This window comes from Oryzias melastigma, linkage group LG5 (assembly GCF_002922805.2).
Source record: "Oryzias melastigma strain HK-1 linkage group LG5, ASM292280v2, whole genome shotgun sequence".
NCBI classification, from domain to species: Eukaryota; Metazoa; Chordata; class Actinopteri; order Beloniformes; family Adrianichthyidae; genus Oryzias; species Oryzias melastigma.
This window is the reverse complement of record NC_050516.1, coordinates 23,639,880-23,657,523: the sequence shown is the minus strand read 5'-3', so window position 1 is coordinate 23,657,523 and position 17,644 is coordinate 23,639,880. Positions and strand designations below refer to the sequence as shown.

At 41.4% G+C, this 17,644-nt stretch overlaps 1 protein-coding gene across 4 annotated transcripts in view; it reads right to left on the bottom strand.

The window, feature by feature from the left end:
* LOC112139873 (kinesin heavy chain) overlaps positions 1 to 17,399 on the bottom strand; it is a 65,224-nt gene extending 47,825 nt beyond the window's left edge. For 2 of the 4 annotated variants that reach the window (XM_036211997.1, XM_036211998.1), the window contains exons 1-5: positions 16,976 to 17,399; positions 13,384 to 13,457; positions 13,207 to 13,311; positions 11,745 to 11,793; positions 11,610 to 11,665 (exon numbers count right to left, since the gene is read on the bottom strand). In XM_036211997.1, the coding sequence (XP_036067890.1) occupies positions 11,610 to 11,665; positions 11,745 to 11,793; positions 13,207 to 13,311; positions 13,384 to 13,457; positions 16,976 to 17,378 (687 nt within the window). In that variant the 5' untranslated portion in view covers positions 17,379 to 17,399. Of the gene's footprint in view, positions 1 to 11,609; positions 11,666 to 11,744; positions 11,794 to 13,206; positions 13,312 to 13,383; positions 13,458 to 13,621; positions 13,710 to 16,975 lie in introns of all 4 variants that reach the window. The other 2 variants (XM_024262710.2, XM_024262711.2) reach the window with 2 other exon arrangements.
* Between the last annotated feature and the right edge of the window lie 245 nt (positions 17,400 to 17,644).

Below are 17,644 nucleotides of genomic sequence, written 5' to 3'. Positions count from 1 at the left end.
AATCTTTCATATGAAGACGCGGGCCGCAAATTATCATCCTGCGGGCCGCAGATGGCCCGCGGGCCGCGAGTTTGAGACCCCTGCTTTAGGACAATGATCATGTGACTAACACAGGAAGCGTCTCATTTGAATGCACCACATCACATTTAAACAGGAAACAATATTGACATGTATTGCTGTGGATTTGCTCCTGTTGTGTCTGCTGGATCTTTTCCTGGTTCAACTTCTGACTTCATGAATCATTCCAATAAGCAGAAATGTCCAAGTCTGGAATCATTTGATCTTTAGATGACAAATAAGGTCCATCTCTTTCTGCTGTTAGTCTATGAATGTCTGGACATCCAATAAGGCATATCTTGCTGTTACTTGTCACTTTGTGGACAAAGAAAGCACTGCAGAAAACACGAAAGTCCCCCTCCCATGAAACTCCTGTTTTAAGAGTTTTTAACATGTCTGTGTGTCATTTTTCTTCTGAAAGAGAACAAATGTAATAAGAAATCATTTTGTTTTTACATTTCCGAGTATTTCTCCTTTTAAATCAATCAAAGTGTCTTGGACAGACTCTGTTTGAATGAATGATCTTTCCATCAACAGCTCTGCTGCACATGCACTAAACCCTCATCTGTTCCTAGTGTCTAGTTCAGGTTCTGGAGAAGAGAAGATGGTATCTTCACATTGACTGCAGTCAAATGAGCCGCCGTTCACATTTCTGTGGTCAAATCAGCATCACTGGATTTTTGGTGTGAGTTTCATCCAATACTTACGGTAGCAGGACTGAGAACGCTGGAAAATCTCCACCAGACTCCACGGAGCTTCTTGATGTGACCACGGAAATGTGAACGGCGGCTCATTTGACCGCAGTTGGAAAGGATTGTAAATCAATGAAAGAGCATTTTGATGTTAGCTTTGGTTATTTTATCAAGAACTCTGAGAAACCAATGATTGAATGTATTGATCACAGTCAATAAACATTGGAGAATTAGCTAAAAGAGTCTTTGGTGAACTGGAAGGAGAAAGAATCAGGATTTTGGAGGAAGTTCTGTCCATGAAGATCTTCACTTCCTCGTCCAGCTGACATCCAGATCAGAATGAAACTGCTAGACAAATGTATGTAGCAGCAGTGAAGATTTACACTAGTGAGACATAGAGCTATCATAATTAGACAGGGACGGAGCAGCTCCGATCAGATCCAAAAGCCACGCCCCCTCAGAGGGTATTTTGCAGACGAAGGCTTCAGATCAACATGGAAAATTGGTTTTTAAGACATTTAGGTTGTGGGATTTTGGTTAAAAACATATACATTCTCTTGATCATAATTAAAATACCACTGAGAATGTTTTTTTTTTTTTTTTAATTTAAAAAAAATGTCATAGGGGGACTTTAAAGTCATGGAGGTTTGGGGCATATGGACCGGTGTAGGTACCAAATATGCTCGGCCTGCAAGATCGGCTCGGGGGCTTGCGACTAGTGATGACGTCACACTATGGTAACTTAGACAACGAGTTAGCTATTTTGCACCATTTTTCTGTACTGAAACTGATGTTTATAATAAAGTTTATTTTAAAAGAAAGAAAGAAAGAAAAAAAGTGTTGAGATCTGCTCGGGCTATTATTTATTATTTTGCATTGATAGCTCCTTCACTAACGTCTGCTCTCCTCAGTGTTTATGTCACTGAGCAGAAAGTGAGCTGCATATTCCAGTGGGATTTCCTCCGGTCTGTGCGACCAAAAAGAAGTTCAACACTGCCAGGATGTATTTTGAAAAAATTACAAGCGAATAACCAATTCCTTCTATTTTTTATGTTACCAACAACAAGCTAGCATGCTACTCGCCAGCATCCACTTTAGCACAAGCTTCACAGTTCCCAGCCTGATTTCTCTCTATTAAAATAATGATCATTATCCTGTGATGATTCCCCTTGATTGAATTACTTTGTGTTCAAGGTTTTTTGGGGTTGATTGTAAATATTGCGCCCCCTTTTGTGATTCTCTGCGTACTAGTTTGGACCTCCTCGGTTCTTTACTCGGGAAGAGTCCGTGCATTGTTATGGCAGAAGTGTGTCATTCCCCGTGTCACGTGACAGTGGTCTAATGGTCTGGACCAATCACAATCTTATACGTCATCAAGCCGCAAGAACCCGAGCCGATCTTGCAGGTCGACCGCATGTGGTACCTGTACCGGCTCAGGTGTACATTGGTGTGAAATGGCTCAGTATTAACCAGGTTTATGAAGGTCACAAATGCAAACGTGTTTTGTAACCAAAGAAAAAGGTTTTGAAAACGAAGCTGGAACTTACTCAAAACATTTCATTTGTAATTTGAAAGTTCTAACTTTATATTTTTGTTCTCAACTTAGGGGCAAAATCTGACTTCAGACCTTGCTCAGAACAAATGATCAGAATAACTCTTTTGTTTTTAAAGCTCAAAAGAAGAGGCATCCAGCACTTTACATTTTGTTTGCAATAAGCATGAAGTCTTTATGTGAAAGCAATCAGCAGCGTGAAGACAAACTGCTTCCACTGCTAACCTGAGAATCCAGTACAAAAATTTGGCTCTGGAGCAATCTTCAAGCTAACGTTCATACAGTGGGCTAAAGAAGGATTTATTCAGCCACCAGTCGTTCCACTTAAAAAGATAAGCGGTCTGTCATTTTCATCATGGGTACAATGCAACTATGAGAAACAAAATAGGCCAAAAGAATCGGTTTTCACTCAAAGTTTCTCCTTCCATGGCTCCATTCATTCTTTCGTTTTCACGGACCAGTCGACCTGGTACCTTTACAGAAAAACAGCCCAAAGCATGATGTTTCCACCCCCATGCTTTACAAGAGGGATGATGCAACTTGTGCTCTCACCATTGATTGTTTCATAGCAACATGCATTTGTGTTGCAAATCTACAATTTTGGCCATAGTGAAGTTTGCAGTGTGTCTGTTTCAGGTGTGGACACGTGTCTTTTATACCTTTAAATGGTTCAAATCAGTGGAAGGGAGAGCAGCCTCTTAAAATGTTATAAATATGTGAGAACTGGAAATCTTGCTTGTTTGTAGGTGACCAAATACTTGTTTTGCCAAGAAATTTACCAATTATTTAATTGAAAGTCCGACAATGTGATTTCCTTGATTATTTCCCCCCATTTTGTCTCATATAGTTGAAGTGTAGCCATGATGAACTTTACAGACCTCTCATCTTTGAAGAGAGAACTTGAACATTGATGCCTAACTACAGACTTTTTACCCCACAGTAACTTTGAAACTGTTTGCCATTCATCTTCACCTTTCGGCTTATCCTATTTTGGGGTCGCCACAGCAAAACAGCAGCCACTGTTTTGCATCAGTGATTTGGTTTGATTTGTGGTGAGTTTTTATGCCGGATGCCCTTCCTGACACAACCCTGTACTTGAGGGGCACAGGGACTAGGACTCTGGATCATTGCTTAGGTGCCGATCCGATTCGATTCACGAATCAAGCTCAACGATTCACGGATCAAGCTCAACGATTCACGGATCAAACAACGATTCTTACTTTTTAATATGTTTATTGCTATGTGTATGTCTATTTGCTGGACGGATGAAAATTTAAATTATTGAATTTAATCATCATTTATACATTTATTTAGAACAGGAGATCAGAATCAACAAAACTGGTTTAAAAAAAAAACACAAAGATTCAGATGAAAAGAAATTCTGTCATTTATACTTTTTTTTGTCAATCTTCTGGTTCAGCAGTAAAACAACATAAAAAGAATAAAAATCACTGCTGATTTGGATCATTTAACAACAGAATCTGAAAATGTTCTCCACAGTTTTCTATCCTCAAAGCAGTGTTAATTTTCGTCATCGTCTTCGTCAACGACATTTTTCACCCAACTAAAACGAAACAAAAACGAAACAAAAACTCCCGCCCAGACACGAAAACTTTAACTAAATTGATAGACTTTTTCGTCAACGAATAAAAACGAAACGAAAATGCTCTTCGAAGACGATATCCAATCACAATGACTGCTAGTGGAGGAGGGCGGGAGCAAATGCAGAGCAATCCAATCAGAACACAGAGCCCTCCAGCCCGCCCGGGAAGACGCTAATTCAATGAATTATGTCTGTGATGTAGGTGGAAAAGAAAAGTACATATATGGACACATTTTACATTTAACACCACCCTCAACAAGACGTTGTGTGGAGCGACCATCACAGGCAAAAACACAAGAAAACCTGAAGCGACGTTTGCAGACAAGCCAGCCTGAAATCCAGCAAAGGTAAACATACAAACACGATTATTTCCAGAGTATTGGACTGAATCCGAATTCTCCCCGACCCTTCAAACTGTTGTGGCATTTTATCTGACATGGTTGTTTTAAGGAGTTACTCTCGCCAAGCTAATTAGCGCCGGTACTGCGCGGTGGAGAAGCGCTTTTCTTCACGCGGGTGAAGCTCTGAAGCTCAGAGGTTTACATTTAAATGTAAGTCTGGCTTTATTGTTTTAGCATGACGTTTGTAAAGTTATAAATCGATGTTGTTGTGTATTTCCAAGCGCTAGCAGCCCCGCTGCTTCTTCAGATCCACAATCAGTCACCGTTCTAATCTCCAACTCCAACACGTCTTACATGACAACATCGTCCTCTACTGGCCGGCGGTGGTATTACAGTACACGGAACACATGCTGGTCAAGCACATATAACATGCTCACAGGTGTCCTGGACAGCTTACTCCCTAGTGAATGTTTTTTATGCATTTTTAATCTTGACTAGCTCCTCAATACAAGTTTTTTTTTTTTTAATGTTCAGACATTTAGAATAAGGCTGATGTTATTTACACATATTTACATGTGACCAGCACAGAATGTGATGGAAATTCATGTTTTGTCCACATGTAATACGTGCAGCCAGAATCCCGTTGGTGCATTTCCAGCACGTATTTTAAGTTTGTGCAAGGCTGGATTATTTTTTTTTTTGTTGGCCGCACGTATTTAAAATTAAACTTTAAAAGTCCCATTAACTGTCACACTCCTAAATGTGTGAGATATGTTCTCCACATTTGACCCATCCCCTGGTGGAGCCATGAGCTGCAGAGACAGCAGCACTCAGGAAACATTTGCTTGTTTAACCATAACCATAACCATAATCCTAACCTTAACCCTTTACTCTGGGTCTGTGTGACTGAGAAAAAAGACTAGCACTGCCTGCACATTTTTTGAAAATTACGTGTGAATAGACACTTTCTTATTAGAAATGGGATGGATTTATAATTATATAATTTTTTTCTTTTAATGTGTTTTAAGCTGTTGAAGCTGAATTCGCAGAAATGACAAGTTTGGAAAGCTAAGTGAAGTAAAATGTTATTTTACAAATTAGTAAAATCTTTGCGTGTTATTCATATGATTATACTTTGTAAATGTAATTGAAATGCTTTATCTTTATTCCATATTTTTGTCAACTAAATATCTACTGTAATTTAGTCGACTAAAATTTGACTAAAATTAATAGAATCAACATGATTAAATTGCGACTAAAACTAAACCCCATTTTAGTCAAAAGACTATGACTAAAACTAAATTAAAATTCTCTGTCAAAATTTACACTGCCTCAAAGTTCTTCAATATTTTAAGTTCTAAGAATCACATATTGGTGCAGAGCTCGTATGAAAAGTCTTCTTTCGCTGCAGAATCATCTGATTCACGTTGATTACATCCGCCTTTCTTCAGAATAAACTGGAGTCTCATTAATTCCGTCAAATGTTGAAGAGTTATCATAACCTAAAGAATGTAAACACTGAAGCTAATGCTCCGATGTTAAAGCTAATTCATTGTTTCAGAAGTTATGTCTGTGAGCGGAACTTCAGTCTCAGTTTCTGAACAGAAAAAAGCTCTCGCTAGTTTTACTTCGAAAACCGGAAGCTTTACCGTCACGAAGATGTGTTTACCTCCGTTGGCAGAACCGCGGCTCTTTGTTTTAGTTCGTAAACTTAAAATCCAACATTAATCTGCATTTCAGAGCAAAAATACTTCATCCCCAGGTGATATTTTGATCATATTTTACTACAATTTACTACATTTACAAAGATCACGAATCAGCCATCTTGGACGTCACGAATATCTGTACTCAAATTTTCGGGAGCAAATCGCGAGTACCCGAGCACCCGGATACTTGTTACAGCCCTAGCAGGGACCCAGTTAGGCAGCAGCGTCAAGGGTCTTGCCTAAGGACCCAATCTGGATGGAGATCAGTGGACACCCCAGGGATTATCATTATTTCAGGAAAAAAGTTGTCTTCATCTCTCTAGCTTCTGCACATTCCACTCTGTTGAACTCAATTATAAATCCATCAATGTGCATAAAACCTATACTGAGACTGTGTAAAAAGCAAAAGGACTTTAGAAAAGCTAAACCTATAATATCTTTGCTTTCTGTTCAACAAAGTTGTTGCAACAATGACAGAGCAGCATAAAAGGATATGCAACTATGCAGGGAAGCTTTGTAAGCCGTAAGTGGGTCACGTCATTACCAAAAGACGCACATTGCCGCACAGTATACTCAGTATGTTTCTGTATTTCAGCAGCTCAGTAAGTAGTGGTTTCATGAAGTTATTATGGGCCACAGAGTCCAATCAAATTAACTGTCTTGATTCATTGTAACATCTTCTAGCTTTATCTTTCAGTGGCCTGACCTCATTCAACAGGGTTGGATCATCACTATTTGGAGACACAAAAGTCTAAAGGCTTGACTGCATCAGTCTACCATTCAAATCCAAAGACAATTTAGTGTTTTTCATGAAAAGTCGCTCTTCTGTTTACCAATTGAGTTGTAAAATAAACACAAAAATGTCAAGGTATTGACAAGGTTAGAAATAATATTTGTTAGAAATATTTTTTTCTTCAAACTTTGCTTTGGTCAAAGAATCCTAATTTGCAGTAAGAATCCTAATTTGCAGTAAACCTGATCTTTCAGTATCTACGTCCTCCATGACGAGTTTGAGAAAAGTTTTTTCTCCTCCCACACGCGGCGGGGGCTTCAGTTTAACGCGCTAATTAAATAAAAGGCGTTTCAAACCCTTGAAAACTACGGAAATCTACAGAATACCAAAACAGGAACAACAAAACTTTCAAGACTTAATTAGAGAACTAAACTGGGAGGAATTAGCTGGAGGCAAATGTTTAGATGAGGACATTACAGAGTTTTTAAAAATAAAATGCAACAAATTATCCAGCAATAAACACGAAAAATTCAACTAAAAGCTAGAAAGAATGGCCTTCCTTGGTTTAAATACATCTATTCTAAAACTGATGAAAGAACTAGATTGTTGCCTAAAGTTGTCAGTTAAATCTAGACATAACAGACATTAATTAAGTAAATCCTTCTGTTCTTCTCAACAAGCTTCTAAAATTAAATTTCCCCCAAATCGCTGCAAACTGGACTGAATCATATCCGTGTGATTAAAGACAATCTGTAAAAATCAACAACTGCAGATCCAGTCCTCTTAAGCAAACTTCTGGGGTCCCCCAGGGATGAACTTAAGTCCACTTTTATTTAGTCTCTACGTCAATGATTTGCTTTCTGTCTGTCCTGAAACTGAATGCAGAGTGTATGCAGACGACACTGTTTTTTTGTTCACGGCTCCTCCAAAGACGTGCTACTGAAAACTCACTAAAACTATGTCTTATGTCACAACTTGGTTGCAAAAATGTTGTCTGCAACTTAACATCTCTAAAACTGTGTCCTAAAGTTTAGGACTTAGGGCAGGATTTAGGACTGTGTTCCTGTCCCTGGCAAGATGGCCCCTGTGCTTGGCTTAGCCGCTGCCAGCAGCAGTCTGTCACAGAAATTTAGGGTTCTGTTTATTTCTGTGCTTTTAGTTTTATTTTGTGCAAACAATGTTTAAGCTGCTTTAGTTTATGACCGGATCACACTTTTGTCTATTGGATTTTAATTGATTGGCAAAGATACCTCGTCTTCCTGTGCCGGCGTTCTAAGCTCCCTGTATCCGGAGCCTCCAGCCGGTGCCCAGACTGAAGGCCTACCGGGGCTATGCAGATCACAGTGGAAGAGGAGAGGAAAAAGAGCTGGCGTCCAGGTAAAGATCAGGTTGGGATGGAAGCATGGAATATGCGGTAGAGGACATTGAGCGTTCCTAGCTAGCTGTCATCTGTCGACTTCCTCAGACCCAGATGTTTTTCCTAACTGTAACTGCTCGGACATGCAGGATCCGGTTTCCTGAGGCAGTGCTACCTGAAGACTGTTTATCCAGAGATTTCTTCCGACTGGCCGCCTCTCACTGTGGTATGTGGATTAGCAGATGGTTGCTAGCAATAGCAGTTGGGCTCCCGCCCCTCTGAGCATGGCGCTCCTCAACACCCGATCCGTGGGAAACAAATTGTTTCTGTTAAATGAAACTCCAGAAACTTGGATTTTATGTTTCTGACTGAAACCTGGCAGCGGGACTCCAACCACTTGTCTCCCATCGAACTTTGCCTGGCTGGTTACTCCTCTACATCAAACAGCCTCGGCCATCGGGTCGTGGGGGGGGGGGGGGGGAGCTCGGTGACCGTTGGTTAATTTTCATCGTTCGAACTTCAGATAATTAATATTGAGGAGAAAACCATCTTTACTGCGTTGTTATTTACCACCACGCCACCCGGACCAAACTGAATATTTTTAACCCTTCCGCTTTCCTTAGCTTGTTTACATTAAAAGTGGGGTCATCTGGACCCCATAAGACAGTGCGCTGAACTTTTTTTATCATTGATTTTTGAGTTTCACTAATGCCCATGGCAGACATAAAATCCTGTCCACCTTTGTCCACATTTGTCATGGAAGGAATCACACATCAGTATGTGGTTGGAGTCATCTGGACCCCAAAGAGAGCGGAAGGGTTAAAGGAGTTTAGAGACTTTTTATCCTCCACCATGAAGCTGTCTAAGCTGATCGTGCTGGGGGATTTTAATATTCATGATGGCTCTGACCTCTTTGCCAGAGGTTTCTGCAGTGTCATGGACTCTTTTAATTTTACCCAGCATGTGTCTGGGCCCACACATGTTAAGGTGGCACGCTCGACCTCCCTTTTACCTTAGGGGTAAATATTGACCGTGTTTTTTCTGAGGACATTTTTATTTCCAATCATCCTTGTATTTTTTTTAACCTGTCATTTTCTGTGTCACTTTTGCCTGCACACAGAGAAGTCAGCTCTCGCATCCTAAACTCCTAGTCAGCTGAGGCCTTTTCTAATACGTTTCATTTGGATTTCTCTCTGTGTACTGATGTTAATGCTTTACTGGGTCTTTTAACTGTTATTGTCCTTCCACTTTAGATGAAGTCAGTCCAATTAAAACTAGACTTCCCCCTCTTATAAAAGTATCTCCCTGGATAAACGACAGTATTCGCCGTCTAAAACAGTCCTGCAGAAAAGTTAATAGTTTGTGGAAAAGAACTTGCCTGCATGTTCATCTCCTTTATCTAAGAGATCTTTTAACTTTCATCTATGCTGGTAGAGATGCGAGGGCTGCATACTTCAGCAATCTCATTTCTAAAAGCAGAGGAAATCCTAAGGTTCTGTTTAACACCATTAGTGGTATTGCTATGCCCAGTCCACCTACTGTTCCCATCCACTCAAATGATGATTGTGAAAAGTTTTTTATCAGATTTTATTTAAAAAAGTCAGGTTGGTGAGGAACTCTGTGTCACACAGCTGCTTTAGTTTCTGTTCCTAGTCCACCTCGGCCTGTGATTTTAGACACATTTTCACCTGTTTGTCTCCCTGAGCTGGTCAGATTAGTGGGTACAATGAAGTCATCCTCCTGCTCCCTCCATGTGCTGCCAACATCTTTGCTTAAATATGTCTTCCAGTCCATTGGTCCCTGCGTCCTGTCAATCATTAACTCGTCCCTGCTGTCCGGTCAAGTTCCTGAGGATTTTAAGGAAGCTGTCATCTTTCCTCCCTTTAAAATACCTGGGCTTGACCCCTCCCTCCTGAGCAGTTACAGACATATCTCAAATCTATCATTTATTTCCAAGATTTTAGAAGTTGTTGATAAACAACTTACAACTGCTTTAGACAGATGTGTCTTGGTGAGTTTCAGTCAGGTTTCCACAGAGCTCACTCCACTGAAACAGCTCTTCTCAGAGTCACGAATGACATCCTGATGAAGGATGATGAAGGAAACTGCTCCGTGCTTCTGTTGCTGGACTTAACCGGGTTAAACTGGGATGGAGTTTCCGGATCCGCTTTAAACTGGTTCACATCATACCTCACTGGTAGATCCTTCTCCGTGATATCCTCCAAGTTTAAGTCCTCCTCTGCATCTCTCTCTTCTGGTGTGCTACAAGGCTCTGTTTTGGGAACTTTACTGTTTATTTTATATCTGCCACCTTTGCAGCAGAACTTAAGCTCTTTAAATGACATTTCTTATCATTTTTATGCTGATGACATTCAGCTTTATGTGTCTTTTAAACCTCAGGATGTTTTTAAAATACAGATTTTACGCAGGTGTCCGGATTCGGTCAAGAGTTGGATGAACAACAACTTTCTCCGTTTGTGCTCCTGACAAATACCAGATAGTCCAGTGGCTCGGTCCACTTGCATCTTTTGTCAGGCCTTCTGTCAGAAACCTCTGGGTAACCTTAGATCCAGTTTTATCTCCTGACTCTCGTGTCGCTGCACTTGTTAGTTCTTGTTTTTATCATTTAAATCCAGTTGTGTCATATTCTGAGATGGAGATGCTCATTTATGCTTTATTTCCTCCCGTCTTGATTATTGCAACTCCATCTGCACACCTTAGTAAAAAATCTCTAGAACGGCTTCAGGTTGTCCAAAACACTGCTGCAAGGCTTTTAACTAAATCCTCCAAGTATTCACATGTCACCCTGTTGTTAATCCAGCTGAACTGGCTCCCCATTTGTTTCAGAGTGTAGTTTAAAATGAGGATTTTCACTTGCAGAGCTTTTAATATCCAAGCACCAGTCTACATAAAAGACCTCGTGCAGTCGTTCGTACACTCCCAGCAGGTCCCTCAGATCATGTGACCAGGGTCTGCTGGTTGTTAAAAGAACTTTTACTGAAGGTGACAGAGTCTTTGCAGCAGTGGCTCCCCCTCTCTGGTGACCCCAAACTTTTGAACCACAGTGTATATATGTTTAAGTGGGGCGACGGTGGCTCAGGTGGTAGAGCAGGTCGGTCAATGAACGAAGGATAGGCGGTTCGATCCCCGCTCCTGCCAGCCAACCGTCGTGCCCTCGGGCAAGGCACTTAACCCTTGTTGACTCCAGTGTGGCTCCACTGGTGTGTGAATGTGTATGGTCAGAGGGGCCGTAGGCGCGTACTGGCAGCCACGCCTCTGTCAGCCTGCCCCAGGGCAGTTGTGGCTACATCAGTAGCTTACCGTCACCAAGTATGAATGAGGTGTGAATGAATAATGGACATTCATTGTAAGCGCTTTGAGCGTCCGGAAAGCGCAGATACATCTAATCTATTATTGTTATAAGTGTTTAGCTTGCAGTTGCGTAGAAGGCTACAAGCAAGATCACTCTTAAATTTCTAACAAATTCAACAGTCCTAGTAATAAAACAATAAATCTAATGGATTGATATTGATTTTTTATGCAAATGAAAAAGAATGTAAGTTTGTACCTTGACAAAAGGAACCCTGTTTTTGTCCTCATGAACTGCCAAGTTGGTCTTTGATACTGAAACAAAAGGTCACATTTGAAAAAGTTGAGCTTAAAGACAAACATGAAACACTTCTTACTATGAAACACTTCTTACCATCCAACAAGTCTCTAATTTTGTCCAGATAGATTTCAAAGTAGGAAACCTGCAAATTAAGAGAAATTAATAAACATCAAGTAAAACTTACAAAAACGTTAAGAAGATGTACCGTATTTTCCGCACCATAGGGCGCACCATCTTATAAGGCGTAGTCTTAATTAGGGGTCTGTTTCTGTACTTAGTCCATACATAAGGCGCACCGTGTTATAAGGCGCACAAAAAAAGGTGAAAGAAAACATTCAACCAAACATTCCTCATGGATCAGACACCCGAGTGCGCTTCTCTGCTCCTGCGCGCATTTAATCCTCCCGCAAGCAGAAAAGTCATCGCTGGACTGTCTACTTCTGCGTGCGTGAGCTGGTCCTCGTGCACGATTGATGCATATGCTGATTCAGCGGTGTTGAATCGAGTGACTCTTGTGCAGTCACACGCAGTCAGCAAACATGCTGGAAAAACAGGTGCGTAAAGTCAGTCTGGATCCCTGCGCGGCGCGCGGCATACAGACACGCATGGAGAAGCGCAGAGTCTCAGCAGCGCTAAAAATCAGAAGTACACTTCATTGTAGTTTCACCTGGGGGAAAACTGTCCATTTCAGCACACGATGTAGTAACAAGATCATCTCCAGACCGAACAAAGGAACGCTTTTGCTAAGCACGTTTTTAAATCGGGCTGTGAGCTCTTCGTACAAATTGGGCACACATTGAGCATACACTGAATCTTCAACACGGGTTAACATTTTCATGCACAGACGCAGCAACTCAACGCCATGACCAACTGGGGACTCGGATTTGGGAGCTGCTTGTGGGTGGCGTCTGTTTCAAAGCACAGAAGTGCCAAACATGATCACAAAAGAGAAATTATTGATTGCGGTGTGTGCCCGGTCGGGTTAATATGACACCCACACAGACATTTTAAAGGACAGAGTCGTGAAAACAAAAAAGCTGAAATAAAATTTGGGGGATTTTCCAAAACTTTAACTTTCTGCTCAGAGGTTCTCCCTATTGTAGGTGGCGGAGGAGCACTACTGAAGAGTGACTACACAATAGAAAAATATTCTCCTCCCTGCTGCTATGTGCGTGACAGCGCTGCTCCATGTGGATACCACCTGCTGAGCGCATGTTCATAAACCCATAGAGCACATGTAAGCACGACCCTTAAAATGTGCACAGCGTGATCATCGCCGCTCCTGTGTCAGCGAGAAATGGTCGGACAGTCAATCCAGCAGAGACTTCCTAAAGTTACACAAAAACATTTTACTGATTTTGGAAGTTGGTTCACATATAAGGCGCACAAACGATTTTCGAAAAAAGCTTAGGCTTGTATGTGCACCCTATAGTCCAGAAAATACAATAAATCATTTAAAGGATTTTGCACAAAGTCAAAGTTTCACCGTCAAAAACATAGTTTGCAATATAAGATGGACAGCTTCAACATGCAGTGACGACATCACTAAAATCACCTTGATGTGGAATTCCAGATTATCATCCATAGCATAGATGTGATCAAAGATGTCCCTGGCTATGCGAGGGATGATCCCCATCAGCTGGGAATTGTGTAGGTTTCCCTGAACAAAGATACAGCATAAGAACCTAGACATCCCGCACGCACACACGCACACATGCGCACACACACTGACCTCCATCGTGTGAGTCTTTCCTGATGATGTCTGTCCATAAGCAAAGATGGTACCATTGTATCCTCCCAATACATCTAAAATCCAGAACATGAAACAGAGCAATCAACACAAACAGAACACAAACAAATATATGTAACACAACAAAACATGTAAATACAAGAGTAACACACGCATGCATAAAAAAAGCAACAAAAACACTGAAAAACAAAAGGACATTTAATCAGTCAAATGGGCTGACCTCTGACAATCTGTTTTGCACAAGAGTCATACACCTGAACCTGTTCAGAGTTTGGAGGAAGGACTTTGTCAAACACATAAGGCTTTCCCTGAAACACAGGAAACATTTTGTCAAAAAAAAGCATCATTGCCATCATTTTTGCTAATGCCTAGAGTCTGGGTGCATTCCAGTTCACCATTTGATAAAGAAGGGTTGTTCTGATGTGGAAATAATCACACTGAAATTCCGTCTTTGCTACTTTTTTACGTACCATTGTAACAAGTGAAAACAAAACAGCGGAGACTAGCAAGAGCTGCACCTGTCCTTAGATTTGGGCTGGGGTGAAAGTAGATTTTTTGTTATACCGGTACAATGTTTTCCCATTAAACCACGGGTTCAGGACCAGTGATTTAATGGGAGCGGCCCGCACATCAGGGGGCGATAATTCAGGGACACGTGAAAAAGTGACGCAGAGGGATCCCGAACATCAACATGAGACGGCCAAGCAACTAGAACGTGATGTTGTGGAAGCAAGAGAGCACAGACCGGGAGAGAGAGGGAAAGAGAGAGAGACACACAGAGGATTGAATCAACTGTCCGATGTGCCACTAAAACAATGCAAACATCCAAATAAAGTGCTGCCTGCTCTCAGCTCGAATGTCAATTTTCATTTTTTTTTTTCTTCCATAAGAGCGACCGTGTTCAGTTTGTCAAATCTACATTTATCTTGGACCGGACCCGATCTTTGTTTTCATTCAATATTCCTGGATTTTTTTTTCTATGAGGGTTTGAACTTTAATCGTTTAAATAAGGGAGAAAAATATGAAAATGTTCACGTCTGTCTTAGAAAACGCGTAGGAGTTTTTACTACATTGAAACATCTATAATCCTGCTCCAAAAACTTTACTTATGGCATATTTATGGAACGTATCCCCTGCGATAAACAAGGGAAACACTCTAATCGATTTATTTCATTTTTTAATAAATGCTGTAGTTTTGTGTAATTTTTAAAGACTTGCAAGATTACGGTAGTTATTTTCAAACTGTTTTAATTTGAAGTGGTCTGTATTTAAATAATATATATATATTAGGGCTGTCAGATTTGTCGCGCTAAAAACGCATTAATCTGACATGTGCTTGACGCCGACAATTTTTTTGACGCATTAATCGCGGATTTTCTCATACGTGCCTTTCCATACCGCGCGCGCGGGCGTCCCGCCCTTTAATTCACCGGCTGCTCTCACTCGATCACAGGCGGGTCTCCAACCGAGCTGCGAGCTAAAACTGGCCGGCGCTAGGACCTAGAGAGCTCCTGCATCCTAACCCGGCTCCGGTTCGCGTCCAGTACCACGTCTGGTGGTACCGGCTCGCGTCCGGCGCTGCGGACCCCCGACGTTCCGAACAGCAAGCTCACCGGGGGACGTTTTAAATGTTCTGGAGGTTTCAGCGTGATCAAACCCCAGCATAGCGGTCTGTCTGCCGGCATATTCATCACGTGAGCTCCGCTGAGCTGCAGCCAGAGAACGCAGCGGCAGTAACAGACTGTCAAACTATCCACAGTGTATCCCGCTTTTCTCAGTCTTTAATGTTTTAAAAAACACAAGTTCATTGGAAATGATAAATCTCTATTTCATTTATTACTGCAGTTCAGCAGAGGAGGAAAAGATTTGGTCCTGACAAAAAATGAACATGAAAGTGTTATGGAAATTTTATTTTTGATGTTTTTTTTTATTTTATTTTACTGAACGTTGATTGAAGTTTTGAATTTAAAATGCCCTTTACTTGCACTTGGGCTTTTGTTAGGCATTTTATGTTACAGCCTTTTATTGTTAAGAAAGTTTATCTCAATATAATGTTAGAAAATAAAGTAGTTCTCATGAAAACTATTAATTTTACCATTCTTGTTTTCATAATTAATGTAGAACTGCTAAATTCCACGAACCACACATTTTTTTCCTTAAAAAAAGGCCACATGTAAATTTGCGATTAATCGCGAGTTAACTCAGGTCAAAACGCGATTAATCGCGATTAAAATTTTTAATCGCCTGACAGCTCTAATATATACATATATATATATATATATATATATATATATATATATATATATATATATATATATATATATATATATATATATATATATATATATTTGTACTTTTGTACGTTCATTAATTCATTCATTCATTCATTTTCCTGACCGCTTTGTCCCTTTCGGGGTCGCGGGGGTGCCGGAGCCTAACACGGCTACTGATGGGCGAAGGCGGGGTACACCCTGGACAGGTCGCCAGTCTGTCACAGGACCGTAATCACTCACACATACACTCTCACATTCACACCTAGGGGCAATTTAGAGTCACCAATTAACCTATGAAGCATGTTTTTGGATGGTGGGAGGAAGCCGGAGTCCCCGGTGAAAACCCACGCATGCACGGGGAGAACATGCAAACTCCACACAGAAAGGTCCCAAATCCCCCAGCTGGGATTTGAACCGGGGCCTTCTTGCTGTGCGGCAAGAGCGCTAACCACAGCGCCACAAAATGCATTATATGAGTTATAATTCCTGAGATACGCACAAATCGGGCAATACTTTATTTATTCCATAAAAAACGAAGGGATAAGGGGATATCACTGCAGGCTTACTCAACGCCAACAGTCCCACCCAAAACTTAGAGGCGAATTTTGTGATGAGCTGCTGTCACTTTGCAGAAAATACTCACAGGTTTTATTCATTTTCCCTAAAAACGCTGCCATGAAAACGTTCATTGCAACCTTTGACATGTGTTGTCAATGAGCGGATAGAGAAAGGCACCACTTCCCTAAATTATTTTAAAAATTGTAAATGTTTCAGAAATATATAATAGTGGGATACAATCTGAGCTGATCCTCATCATTTCTTAATGTCTGTAATCTCTCATCTTAGTTTTAGCTCTTTGTCATCCTAATTTAAACTAGGCGAACATTTTTATTGCTTTTAACAAAGACCTGTTTACTGCTTTCAACTAAATCTGTTGTGTTTTAAATGATTTGACTAATCATGTTCCACAGGTACGTGTGAATTCACTGCGTTTTTGAAGAGTTATGGCCAAAGCCTGGAAATCCCTTTGTTTTGCTCTGAGTCTGCTCTTCTCCTGCAGACACAATACCAGGCTGTGGAGATCACAATGACCAATGCAAACACCCTGCTCCTGCTGGAGTCTGATGTTGTCCTCTTCTGTGTCAGACGCTGACCCCCAGCCACCAGACCGTCTGGTCCCGGTCCAACACCTGCTGCTTTTCGTCTTTATTACCCCCGACTCCATCCCTGCCCCCACCCACTGGGCGTGTCCCCCGGCGGTGTTGTGTTTTTTTCCACGCCGCGTGTCGCCCTGCACTCACCGCCAGCACCACCGTGTCCTCCCCGCTGAACTTGGGGATGAATTTGTCTCCGCGGCTTCGCTCCGTGTCGTTCAGCGGCCGAAAGCGGCACATCACCCTGACCCCGCACTCCGCCGCGTCCATCCTCACGGACCGTTACACCGAGATGACAGGAAGCGGCGGCAGCGCCCCGCCCCGCCCGCCCGCTCTGTCCGAGAGATGCGTGCGCATGCCAGCTCCGATATGTCACGGATGTACCTGGAAGCGCTAAGCCGCGCGGACTTATGGGACATGCAGTCCCCTCCTCTACGTGTGCTGACAATTGGCATAAGGTTACAAACCAAGATACAAAACTGATCTCAGAAGTTGATTTTATTTTTACGTCTGTCTTATTACAATTTACAAACAATAGTAAAGCAAACATGGATTTTATTTGGGCATTTTAGCCATGTGTTTTTAGTACTCTTTCAGTGTTCTCTTATATAATTAAAGGTCACTCCCATCATCTTTGGATCTATTTTAAAGGGGCCCCAACATGAAAATTCTACTTTTTGAGATTTTAAATAAATTATGCAGTTCATTGCTCACTATAAAGAACCCAAAAGCGGCATTTTCATCCATTCATGCATTTAAAAACCTGCACTGTCTCCACAGCCCCTCCCATACCCACGAAAACGAGTGGGTGAAAAC